This window comes from Neofelis nebulosa, chromosome 1, assembly GCF_028018385.1.
Source record: "Neofelis nebulosa isolate mNeoNeb1 chromosome 1, mNeoNeb1.pri, whole genome shotgun sequence".
Taxonomy (NCBI): domain Eukaryota; kingdom Metazoa; phylum Chordata; class Mammalia; order Carnivora; family Felidae; genus Neofelis; species Neofelis nebulosa.
In genome coordinates, this window is record NC_080782.1 from 153,642,949 (window position 1) to 153,656,013 (window position 13,065).

The following is a 13,065-nucleotide window of genomic DNA, read 5'->3' on the forward strand; positions in this document are numbered from 1 at the left end:
CATTTACATTCCGTGTTATTATAGAAAGATACGGGTTTATAGTCATTGTGATGTCTGTATGTTTTATGCTTGTAGTGAAGTCTCTGGTACTTTGTCTCACAGGATCCCCCTTAGGATCTCTTGTAAGGCTGGTTTAGTGGTGATGAATTCCTTCAGTTGTTTTTTTGGGAAGACCTTTATCTCTCCTTCTATTCTAAATGACAGACTTGCTGGGTAAAGGATTCTCGGCTGCATATTTTTTCTGTTCAACACATTGAAGATCTCGTGCCAATCCTTTCTGGCCTGCCAAGTTTCAAAAGAGAGATCAGTCACGAGTCTTATAGGTCTCCCTTTATAAGTTAGGGCACGTTTATCCCTTGCTGCTTTCAGAATTTTCTCTTTATCCTTGTGTTTTGCCAGTTTAATTATGATATGTCATGCAGAAGATCTATTCAAGTTATGTCCGAAGGGAGTTCTCTGTGCCTCTTGGATTTCAATGCCTTTTCCTTCCCCAGTTCAGGGAAGTTCTCAGCTATGATTTCTTCAAGTACACCTTCAGCACCTTTCCCTCTCTCTTCCTCCTCTGGGATACCAATTATGCGTATATTATTGCTTTTTAGTGTCTCACTTAGTTCTCTAATTTTCCCCTCATACTCCTGGATTTTTTTATCTCTCTTTTTATCAGCTTCCTCTTTTTCCATAACTTTATCTTCTAGTTCACCTATTCTCTCCTCTGCCTCTTGAATCCAAGCCATCGTCATTTCCATTTTATTTTGCATTTCGTTTAAATCGTTTTTCAGGTCCTTCTGACTGTTCCTTAGTCCCTTGATCTCTGTAGCAAGAGATTCTCTGCTGTCCTCTATACTGTTTTCAAGCCCAGCGATTAATTTTATGACTATTATTCTAAATTCACTTTCCGTTATATTATTTCAATCCTTTTTGATCAGTTCATTAGCTGTTGTTATTTTCTGGAGATTCTTTTGAGGGGAATTCTTCCGTTTGGTCATTTTGGATAGTCTCTGGAGTGGTGCAGACCTGCAGGGCGCTTCCCCTGTGCTGTGGTGTATAACTGGAGTTGGTGGGTGGAGTCGCAGTCAGACCTGACCTCTGCCCCCAGCCCACTGCTGGGGCCACAGACTGGTGTGTGCCTTCTCTTCCCCTCTCCTAGGGGTGGGATTCACTGTGGGGTGGCGTGGCCCGTCTGGGCTACTTGCACACTGCCAGGCTTGTGGTGCTGGGGATCTGGCATATTAGCTGTGGTGGGTAGGCAAGGTGCAGGGGGGCAAGAGGGGCAGGCTTAACTTGCTTCTCCTTAGGTGATCCACTTCAGGAGGGGCCATGTGGCAGAGGCAGGGAGTCAGACCCGCTGCCAGGGTTTGCTCCTCAGACGCACAGCATTGGGTGTTTGCACGGAGCCAGCAAGTTCCCTGGCAGGAACTGGTTCCCTTTTGGATTTGGGCTGGGGGATGGGCGAGGGAGATGGTGCTGGCGAGTGCCTTTGTTCCCCGCCAAACTGAGCTCTGTCATCCAGGGGCTCAGCAACTCTCCCTGGCTTTGTCCTCCAGCCTTCCTGCTTTCAGAGAGCAGAGCTGTTAACTTATGACCTCCCAGATGCTAAGTCCCGCTTGCTGTCAGAACACACTCCATCCGGCCTCTCTGCTTTTGCCAGCAGACTCGGGGGCTCTGCTTGGCCGGCAGGCTGCCCCTCTGCCTTGGCTCCCTCCCGCCAGTGCGTGCAGTGCGCACCGCCTCTCCACCCTTCCTACCCTCTTCCATGGTCCTCTCGTCTGCGCTTGGCTCTGAAGACTCCATTCTGCTAGTCTTCTGGTGGTTTTCTGGGTTAGTTAAGCAGGTGTAGGTGGAATCTAAGTGATCAGCAGGATGTGCGGTGAGCCCAGTGTCCTCCTAAGCCGCCATCTTCCCTCCCTCCTCAATTCTTTTGAATATATGCCTGAAATGGGATTGTTGAATCATTGTTGTTGACAGTTTTTATTTATTTATTTGAGGAATGTTGATTCTGTTTTTCATGGTGGCTGTACCATTTTACATTCTCACAACACTCTACAAGGGTTCTAATTTCTCCACAATCTCGTCAACATTTGCTATCTTTTTAAAATATTTATTTATTATTATGTAAATTTTTTAAGCATTTATTTACTTTTGAGATATAGAGCCTGAGCAGGAGAGGAGCAGAGAGACAGGGAGAAACAGAATCCGAAGGAGGCTCCAGGCTCTGAACTGTCAGCACAGAGCCTGACATGGGGCTTGATCTCATGAACCATGAGATCATGATCTGAGCCCAAGTCAAATGCTTAACCAACTAAGCCACTCAGGCGCCCCTATTTATTTATTTTGAAAGAGAGAGAGAGAGTGAGCAAACACAATCAGGGGAGGGGCAGAGAGAGGGAGACAGAGAATCCAAAGCAGGCTCCATGTTGTTGGCACAAAGCCTGACATGAAGCTTGAAATCATAAACCACAAGATCATGACCTGTATTGAAATTAAATATCAGATGCTTAACCACCTGAGCCACCCAGGCACCCTGACTGTGTCTTGGTTTTTGATAACATCCATCTTGACAGGTGGAGGTGATATTTCATTTGTGCCATATTTGCATTACCTTGATTATTAGTGATACTGATCATTTTTCCTATGTCTATTAAACATTTGTATGTCGGAGAAATGTGTATTTAAGACCTTTGTCTACTTTTGAATCAGGTAATTATTTATTATTTATTTATTTATTTATTTTTGCTATTTATTCATCTGAGATTCTTATATATTTTGGATATTAACTCCTTTTTGGATTTTTTTTGCAAATATTTTCTCCCATTTCCTAGATTTTTGCTTTTGTTGCCTATATTTTCAGTGTCATATCTCTAAAATCATTGCCGAGACCAATGTCATGAAGCTTCTCCTTTATGTTTCTTTTAGGAGTTTAGTTTGAGGTCCTACATTTAAGTTTTTAATACATTTTGAGTTGATTGATGGTGCATATAGTGTAAGCTAGAGGACCAATTTCAATATTTTGCATGTCTTTATTTAGCTTTCCCAGCACCATTTATTGAAAAAAACTATATTTTCCTCATGATGTATTCTTGGCACCTTTATTGAAGATCTATTGGTTATATATAAATAGGTTTATCTCTGGGCCCGTTTTTTTGCTCCACTGATTTATATATCTATTTTTATGCCAATACCATATGTTCTAATTATCATAGCTTGATGATGATATTTTTAAATATGTCTGCTCTTCTCTATTTTGGAGAGCATCAGAGGACAGCCAAGATATTAAGAGGATATGCATTGCATTTAGTTAGAATGCACACAATAAGCAAATAGATCTAAGTCACTATATGTAAAGGTATAAGTTCTAAGAACATAGAATACTTTTGGGGGAGGTGACATTGTCTCATTTGACCTTATGTAATATGTCATTTTTCTCAGCTGGGAACGTACTTTGCACATGGGGATGATGAGGAGTACCAATGAGAGCAACATAACAGGTTTTATCCTGTTGGGGTTTTCTGATTACCCTCAGTTACAGAAGGTTCTATTTGTGATCATTTTGATCTTGTATTTACTAACCATTTTTGGAAATACCACCATCATTCTGGTATCTCATCTGGAATCCAAGCTTCATACACCGATGTATTTTTTCCTTTCTCAACTCTCCTTTTTGGATCTCTGCTTTACCAGCAGTATTATTCCTCAGCTCCTGGTAAACTTGTGGGATCCTATGAAAAACATCACCTATGGTGGCTGTGTGGTTCAGCTGTATGTCTCTCTTGCTCTGGGATCTGCAGAGTGTGTCCTCCTAGCTGTGATGTCTTATGATCGCTACATTGCCATCTGCCGTCCCCTCCACTACAATGTCTTAATGCATCCCCGTCTCTGCATGGCCCTGGCATCTTTGTCATGGCTCAGTGGGGTGGTCACTACTCTAGTACAGTCCACTCTCACCCTTCAGCTACCCTTCTGTGGGCATTATCAAGTGGATCATTTCATCTGTGAGGTCCCTGTGCTTATCAAGTTGGCTTGTGTGGACACCACTTTTAATGAGGCTGAACTTTTTGTAGCTAGCATTATCTTCCTTATAGTTCCTATCTTCTTCATCCTGATTTCCTATGGCTACATTGCCCAAGCAGTTTTGAGGATTAAGTCAGCTTCTGGAAGAAAGAAAGCTTTTGGGACCTGCTCCTCCCACATGACGGTTGTCATAATCTTCTATGGAACCATAATATTCATGTATCTTCAGCCAGCCAATAGCAGATCCAAGGAGCAGGGAAAGTTTGTTTCCCTGTTTTACACCGTGGTGACACCCATGCTCAACCCTGTTATCTATACTTTGCGAAATAAAGAGGTTAAGTGGGCACTAAAGAAAGTTCTAGGGAAGATTCTGGGACTAAATTTCATATGATTATAAAAATGTTTTTTTAAAGCATTACTGTGATGAACTCTTTTCTGTGGTAAAAAAAAACACATAAAAATTTTAATAAAAGCCTACTTGGGTCATTCTCTCCCATTTTCTTTTGGTTAATTATTTATACAACATTCTATAATATACTATGGAATATGTATGTCTAGTCCCAACTTTGCCATTACTCAGTAGCAACATAAATACTTTAGTCAATCTATTCTTCAATGTCTTTTCTCCAAAATACATTAAGAAAAATATAAAAATACTTGAGAAATGTTTTAAAATAGTAATTTTTTTCCTTCATTTGTAAATAACACACTTAGTCTTTAAGTCTTCTTGTCTCTCTAGATGTACCTGTGGCTTACTGTTTTTTCAAAGCTGTGGCTGAGGTGCAAGAACTTTAGGCAAACTGTCATGAGGCAAAATTTTTATTTCCTCCTATACTCTGTCTTCTTAGAATGTGATACAGTTGTGCAGAGGGGCATAATCAAAGGACAAATAGGACAAAAACCACACATTCTGGTCAGAGATAAAGTAGAAAAAAAGAGCCTGGTTCTATTATTTTGTAGTTGGACTAATAAACCAGTCAAACTAACAATAAAGTCTGATTCATAAGAAAAGCACAACTGTGGAATATTCTAGGCCTTGAAAATACATATAAGTAAAAATACTTATTGTTAGCATAACTCTACATTTTTATATGTAGAAGCATATTTTCATAATTTGGAGATATATTTTCCAGATGAAAGTTTAATCAACTTCTTTTTGTTGTTTATGCTATAACACTGATTTCCATGTCCCCACCCCCTCCAAGAATTCACTTTAAATGGCCTTTGCTTATAACATTTCTTTTCTGGAAAGGAGTAACTTTTGCATCTTGACTCTTGGAAATTTTTGGTAAATACACTATTTCACTGAATTTTTTGTAAACACTATTTCACTGAATTGTAGCAAACATTGGTTGTATGGTCCATAGCTTGCAAAAATGTTGTGGGTTCAAACATGCATCAAACTAGATATATGAATTCAGTGAGATGAGGAAGAATTTTGTGGTAGAATCCTGTATGTCCAAATGTGATAATAATTTCAAGTAAAGACTAGGAAGTCAGGGAATGAATTATCACTTTTAACTGTTCAGAAGCAGAGGCATAATTAGAATGATAAGCTCTGCCTGGATTCTATCCCTTTGTGTGTGTTTTTTTTTAATTGAGTATGATTAACATAATGCATTACATTATTTTGGGTATACAGTATTCAGCAATTCTATAGATTACATCAGGATAAGTGTACTCTTAATCCTTTTTATCTAATTCTCACATCATCCCACCCATTATCCCTCTGGCAACCATCAATTTGTTTACTATATTTAAGAGTCCATGTTTTTGTTGTTTGTTTGTCTCTTTTTTTCTGCTTCTTCATTTCCTTTGTTTCTTAAATTCTACATATGTACAAAATCACATAGTATTTGTTTTTCTCTGACTGATATATTTCACTTAGCATTGTACCCTCAAGGTTCATCCATGCCATTGTAAATGGCAAAATCTTCTTATTGTGTATGACTGTGTAGTATTCCACCACACACACACACACACACACACGCGCACACACACACCACATCTTTCTCCATTCACCTATCAGTGGAAACTTGAACTGATTCTATATTGTGGCTATTGTAAATGGTGCTGCAACAAACATAGAAATACATATACTTTTTTCAAATTAGCATTTTTGTTTTCTTTGGGCAAATATCCAACAGTGGTATTGCTGGATCACATGGTTATTCTATTTTTAATTTTTTGCACAATTTCCATACTGTTTTCCACAGTGACTGTGCCAATTTTCATTCCCTCCAATAGTGCATGAGTGTTCTTTTTTCTCCACATTCTCACCAACACTTGTTGTTTATTGTGTTTCTGATTTAGGCATTATGACAGGTGTGAGGTTATATTTCATTGTGATTTTCTTTCTTTTTTTAATGTTTATTTATTTTGAGAGAGAGAGAGAGAGAGAGAGAAAGAGAAGCAGAAGGAGGGAGAGAGAGAGAGAGAGAGAGAGAGAGAGAGAGAGAGAATCTTAAGCAAGCTCCATGCTCAGTGTGAAGCCCAATAAGGGGCTTGATCCTCTGATCATGAGATCATGACCTGACCCAAAATCAAGAGTACAATGCTTAACTAACTGAGCCACCCAGGCACTCCTCATTGTGGCTTTCATTTTCATTTTCCTGATGATTCGTGATGTTAGGTCTCTTTTCATGTATCTTTCGGGCATCTATATGTCTTCTCTGGAAAAATGTATATTCATTACTTCTGTCCATTTTTTAACCAGATGATGATGTTGATGATTATTATTGGTGTTGATTTGTATAAGTTATTTATACATTTTGGATACTAACCCTTTATTGGAAATATCATTTGCAAATATCTCCTCCCATTCAGTAGGTTGCCTTTTTAATTAATGGTTTCCTTCACTGTGCAAAAGGTTTTTATTTTAATGACATCCTAATAATTTAGTTTTGCTTTTGTTTCCCTTACCTCAGGAGACATATAGAAAACTATTTACATAGCTGATGTCAAGTAAATTACTGCCTAATGTTCTCTTCTAGGAGTTCTATGATTTCAGGTATCATTGTTAGGTCTCTAATACATTTTGAGTTTATTGTTGAGTATGGTGTAAGAAAGTGGTCCAATTTCATTCTTTTGCATGTTGCTGTCCAGTTTCCCCAACACCATTTGTTGAAAATGCTGTCTTTTCCCAATTTTATATTCTTGCATCCTTTGTTGGTAGATTAATTGACCACCTATGTGTGGGTTTACTTCTGGGATCTCTATTCTGTTCTGTTGATCTGTCTACTTTTGTGCCAGTATCATGCTATTTTGATTGCTCTACCTTGAAATCTGGGATGATAATACCTCCAGTTTTCTTATTTATTTTATTATTTTATTTTAATTCTGCAGGATTGCTTTGCCTATTTGAGGTCTTTTGTGGTTCCATACAAATTTCAGTTTAGTTCTAGTTCTGTAAACACAGTTGTTGGTATTTTGATGGGGATTTCATTCAGTCTGTAGATGCTTTAGGTATTATGGACATTTTAGAAATATTGATTATTTCAGTTCATGAGCATGGAATATTTTTCCATTTGTTGGCGTTATCTTCAATTTCATCAATGTTTCATAGTTTTCTGAGTACAGGTATTTCATCTCTTTAGTTAAGTTTATTCCTAGGTATTTTATTCCTTTTAGTGCAATTGGAAAGGAATAGTTTTATTAATTTGTCTTTCTGCTACTTCATTATTAGTATATATAAATACAACACATTGTTGTATATTAATTTTGTATCCTGTGACTTTACTGAATTCCTTTATCAGTTCTATAAGATTTTTGGTGGAGTCTTTAGGGTTTCCTATATATAGTGTCTTGTCATATGCAAATAGTAAAAGTTATACTTCTTCTTTATGAATGAGGATGCTTTTCATGTCTTTTACTTGCCTGATTACTGTGGCGAGGACTTCCAGTACCAAGTTTAATAAGTGGTGAGACTGGACATTTGTGTCTTATTGTTATTTTATTTATTTCAAGTTTTTATTTAAATTATAGTTACTTAACATATGTGGTAAAATTCGTTTCAGGTGTAGAATTTAGTGATTCATCACTTACATATAATACCCATCACTGCTTAATACTCATCACCCATTTAGCCCATTCCCCGCCCACCTCCCTCCATCAGCACTCAGTTTCTTCCCTAAAGTTAAGGGCATCTTATGGTTTGCTTCCCTCTCTCTTCTTCCCTTCCCCTATGTTCATCTGTTTTGTTTCTTAAATTCCATGTATGAGTGAAATAATATGGTATTTGTGTCTTATTCTTAGAGGCAAAGCTTTCAGTTTTTAACCATTGACTATTATATTGCTGTGGGTTTTTCATACATGGCCTTTTTTATGTTGAGGCATGTTCTCTCTAAACTAATTTGTTGAGAGTTGCTATCATGAAAGGATGTTGCACTTTGCCAAATGCTTTCAATGCATCTATTGAAATGATCACGTGGGCTTTATCTTCTCTCTTGTTAATTAACATTGATTAATTTGTGAATATTGAAACATACTCACAACCTTGGGATAAATTCTACTTGACTGTGGTGAATTATTTTTTAATGTATTATTGGATTTGGTTGGCAAATATTTTGTTGAAATTTTTGCATCTATATTTGTTAGCAATATTCATGTGTAGAGTTTTTTTAAGTGTCTTTATTGGTTTTGGCTTTACGGTCTGCTGGCCTAATAGAATTAATTTGAAAGCTTTTGTACCTCTTTTAGTTTTTGAAATAGTCTGAGAAAAATAGGTATTAACTCTTCCTTAAATGTTTATTAGAATTCACATCTGTAGCCTTTTGGTCCTGGACTTTTCTTGTTGGGAGTGTTTTGATACTAATTAAACTTCATTGCTAGTAATAAATCTGTTTAAATTTTCTGTTCCTTCCTGATTAAATTTTGGAAGTTTTTATGTTTCTAGGAATTTATCCATTTATTCTAGATTGTCCAATATGCTGGTACATGTTCTTTCCTAGTACTATCTTATAATCCATTGTGTTTTATGATGTTAGGTGGTATTTTTCCTCCTTCATTTCTGATTTTATTTACTTAAGTTGCCTCTCCTTTGAGAGGAGTTGCATGCTCCTTTGAGTATGGATTATCAAAAGGTTTATGAATTTCATTGATGGTTTCAAAGAACAACCTCCTGGTTTCATTGATCTGTTCTATCGTGATTTTAGTTTTTATTTAATTTTTTTTTCTGGTCTAAACTTTATTATTTCCTTCCACCTACTATTTTAGTCTGGTTTCCATACCACCTTTGGATATAAATTTAGCTTGCTTATTTGAGATTTTTCTTGTTACTTGAGGTAGGCCAATAGTATGATACTTTTTTCTTTGAGAACAACTTTTGCTACATCTCAAAGATTTTGAAATTTTATGTTTTCATTTTTGTTTTTTTCTATGCCTTTATTATTATTATTTTTTTTTATTTTTTAATATATGAGATTTACTGTCAAATTGGTTTCCATACAACACCCAGTGCTCATCCCAAAAGGTGCCCTCCTCAATACCCATCACCCACCCTGCCCTCCCTCCCACCCCCCATCAACCCTCAGTTTGTTCTCAGTTTTTAACAGTCTCTTATGCTTTGGCTCTCTCCCACTCTAACCTCTTTTTTTTTTTTTTCCTTTCCCCTCCCCCATGGGTTTCTGTTACGTTTCTCAGGATCCACATAAGAGTGAAACCATATGGTATCTGTCTTTCTCTGTATGGCTTATTTCACTTAGCATCACACTCTCCAGTTCCATCCACGTTGCTACAAAAGGCCATATTTCATTCTTTCTCATTGCCACGTAGTATTCCATTGTGTATATAAACCACAATTTCTTTATCCATTCATCAGTTGATGGACATTTAGGCTCTTTCCATAATTTGGCTATTGTTGAGAGTGCTGCTATAAACATTGGGGTACAAGTGCCCCTATGCATCAGTACTCCTGTATTCCTTGGATAAATTCCTAGCAGTGCTATTGCTGGGTCATAGGGTAGGTCTATTTTTAATTTTCTGAGGAACCTCCACACTGCTTTCCAGAGCGGCTGCACCAATTTGCATTCCCACCAACAGTGCAAGAGGGTTCCCGTCTCTCCACATCCTCTCCAGCATCTATAGTCTCCTGATTTCTTCATTTTGGCCACTCTGACTGGCGTGAGGTGGTATCTGAGTGTGGTTTTGATTTGTATTTCCCTGATGAGGAGCGACGTTGAGCATCTTTTCATGTGCCTGTTGGCCATCCGGATGTCTTCTTTAGAGAAGTGTCTATTCATGTTTTCTGCCCATTTCTTCACTGGGTTATTTGTTTTTCGGGTGTGGAGTTTGATGAGCTCTTTATAGATTTTGGATACTAGCCCTTTGTCCGATGTGTCATTTGCAAATATCTTTTCCCATTCCGTTGGTTGCCTTTTAGTTTTGTTGGTTGTTTCCTTTGCTGTGCAGAAGCTTTTTATCTTCATAAGGTCCCAGTAATTCACTTTTGCTTTTAATTCCCTTGCCTTTGGGGATGTGCCGAGTAAGAGATTGCTACGGCTGAGGTCAGAGAGGTCTTTTCCTGCTTTTTTCTATGCTTTTTTTAGTTTCCTTCTTAATTTATTCATTGACTTATTCATTGTTTAGTAACATTTTTTTTTAGCCCCTCTGTATTTGTGATTCTTTCAGATTTTTTTTTTCTTGTGATTGATATCTAGTTTCATAGCATTGTTGAAAAAGATGCATGATACAGCCACACACCTCCAGGATCTAATTCATGTTGTGTCCATCTGTGCACCCCCAGGAGTCATAGCACACCATGCCCAGGTGTACAGTTCAGCCACTGTTACACAGGACCCAGCTGCACCCAGCATCCCACTCCCCACACCCCTCATGCAACCCCCAGCCACCACAGTAATTTGAAAGATAAGGCATAGGACTGCTAATTCAGTGAATATTTTGCTAATACTGCACCTCACTATCAAGTTCTCTGGTGGGTGTGCCCCCTTAGAACTGGTTTGCTTGCATCCAAACTCTCTGCCACTAACACAACAGAGAGAAATTATAGCCCATAACAGGCAGAGGGTCAATGTAGATGACTCCAAATGAAAAGTGACTCAGATACAAAACCAGAGCATAAGCAACACCTACAGAATACTCTCCTGAATGCCAGATTCTGGTGAATAGGGGACACAGCACTGCATAACAATCCAGGACCTTTTCTTCATAAAGTAACTACTTTCAAGAACAGAAGACACAGCTGACTTTCTTAACACACAGAAACAAACACAGAGAAACAGACAGTTGAGGTGACAGAGAAATATATCCCAAATGAAAGAATAGGACAAGGCCATAGTCAGAGATCTAAGTGAAATATATATAAGTAACATGGCTGATAGAGAATTTAAAGCAATATTCATAAGGGTACCCACTGGACTTGAGAAAAGAGTGGAAGACATGGGTGAGATCCTTAACACATATATAAGGAAAAACATAGCAGAGAGAAAAAGTACACTAAACAAAATGACACATACACTTCATAGAATGAATAGCATTATGGAAGAAGCAAAGGAAATAATTAGTGATCTAGAAGACAGTAATGGATAGTAATCAAGCTGAATAAAAGACAGGAAAATAATTATGAAAATAGACTTAGGGAACTCTGAGACTATCAAATGTAATAACATTCAAATTATAGTAGTCTCTGAAGAAGAAGAAGAAGAAGAAGAAGAAGAAGAAGAAGAAGAAATAAAAGGAGTAAGAAACTTTATTTGAAGAAATAACAGCTTAAAACTTCCCATATCAGGGTAAGAAAACATATCCAGATCCAGGGGGGATAGAAACCCATCAAATTCAACAAAAGCAGATCCACTGTGATACATATTGTAATTAAGTTGACAACATATGGTGCTAAAGAAAAATATTAAAAGCACCAAGACAAGAAGTAACTTACAATGGAAAACCCATAAGACTAACAGGAGATTTTTCAAATAAAATTTTGCAAGCCAGAAGGGAGTGACATGATATATTCAAAGTGCTGAATGGGAAAAATCTGCAGCCAAGAATACTCTATCCAGTAAGGCTACTATTCAGGATACAAGGAGAGATAAAGAGTTTCCAATTAAAACAAAAACTAAAGGAGTTTATAAACACTAAACCAGTCCTTCAAGAAATATTGAAAGGGACACTTTGAATGGAAAAGAGACACCAAAAATAGCATTGTGAAGGTAAGAAAACAAAAGCAGTAAAAATGAATATTACTTTAAAATATCAGTAGAGCAACTCACAAAAAAGGATATAAAATATAATAACACAGACTTAAAATGTGGAGGAAGAAGAAAGGAATGGGTTCAAACTTAAATGACCATCAAGTTAATATAGATTGCTATATGAAGAAGAGGTTATATTCAAAATTAATAGTATCCATATATCAAAAACCACTAATCAATATTCAAAAAATAAAGAACAATAAATCCAAATATATTACTAAAGAAATTCTGCAAATCATGAAAGAGAGAAGGACAAGAGAGGATCAGAGAAAATCTTCAGGAAAAAAAAACATAAAGCAAATAATAAATTGGCAATACATACATACCTATCAATATTACTTTGAATGTAAATAAATACTCCAATCAAAAGACATAAGATGACAGAATGGATAAAAAACCAGGACCCATCTATATATTGTCTACAAGAGACCAATTTTATACACAAAGTCAATTTCAGATTGATAGTGAGGGGTTGGAGAAATTTCTAATACAAAAACAGATTAAAAAAAAACTTGAGTACCAATATGTATATCAGAGAAAGTAGAATTTAAAACAAAAACTGTGGGGCGCCTGGGTGGCTCAGTGGGTTGAGGTTCTGACTTCTGCTCAGGTCATGATCTCACGGTCTCTGAGTTCGAGCCCCACATCGGGCTCTGTGCTGATGGCTCAGAGCCTGGAGCCTGCTTCGGATTCTGTGTCTCCCTCTCTGCCCCTCCCCTGCTCATGCTCTGTCTCTCTCTGTCTCAAAAATAAATAAAAATATTAAGAAAAAAATAAAAAAAACCCAAAAACTGTGCATTGCAGTGACAATACTCACTGCCTAACTAGCTTACACCAAGTTGCACAACAT

The 13,065-nt window shown here is 37.3% G+C and overlaps 1 protein-coding gene across 1 annotated transcript; it reads left to right on the forward strand.

The window, feature by feature from the left end:
- The first annotated feature begins 3,445 nt into the window (after positions 1-3,445).
- Positions 3,446-4,399, forward strand: LOC131491457 (olfactory receptor 2G2-like). Its single transcript, XM_058694462.1, has one exon. It carries the CDS (start codon positions 3,446-3,448, stop codon positions 4,397-4,399), a length of 954 nt encoding a protein of 317 aa, XP_058550445.1.
- The last annotated feature ends 8,666 nt before the right edge of the window (positions 4,400-13,065 follow it).

Excerpts from the sequence above, each read along its gene's own strand:
- LOC131491457 (XM_058694462.1), top strand. The coding sequence starts at position 3,446 with ATGGGGATGATGAGGAGTACCAATGAGAGCAACATAACAGGTTTTATC.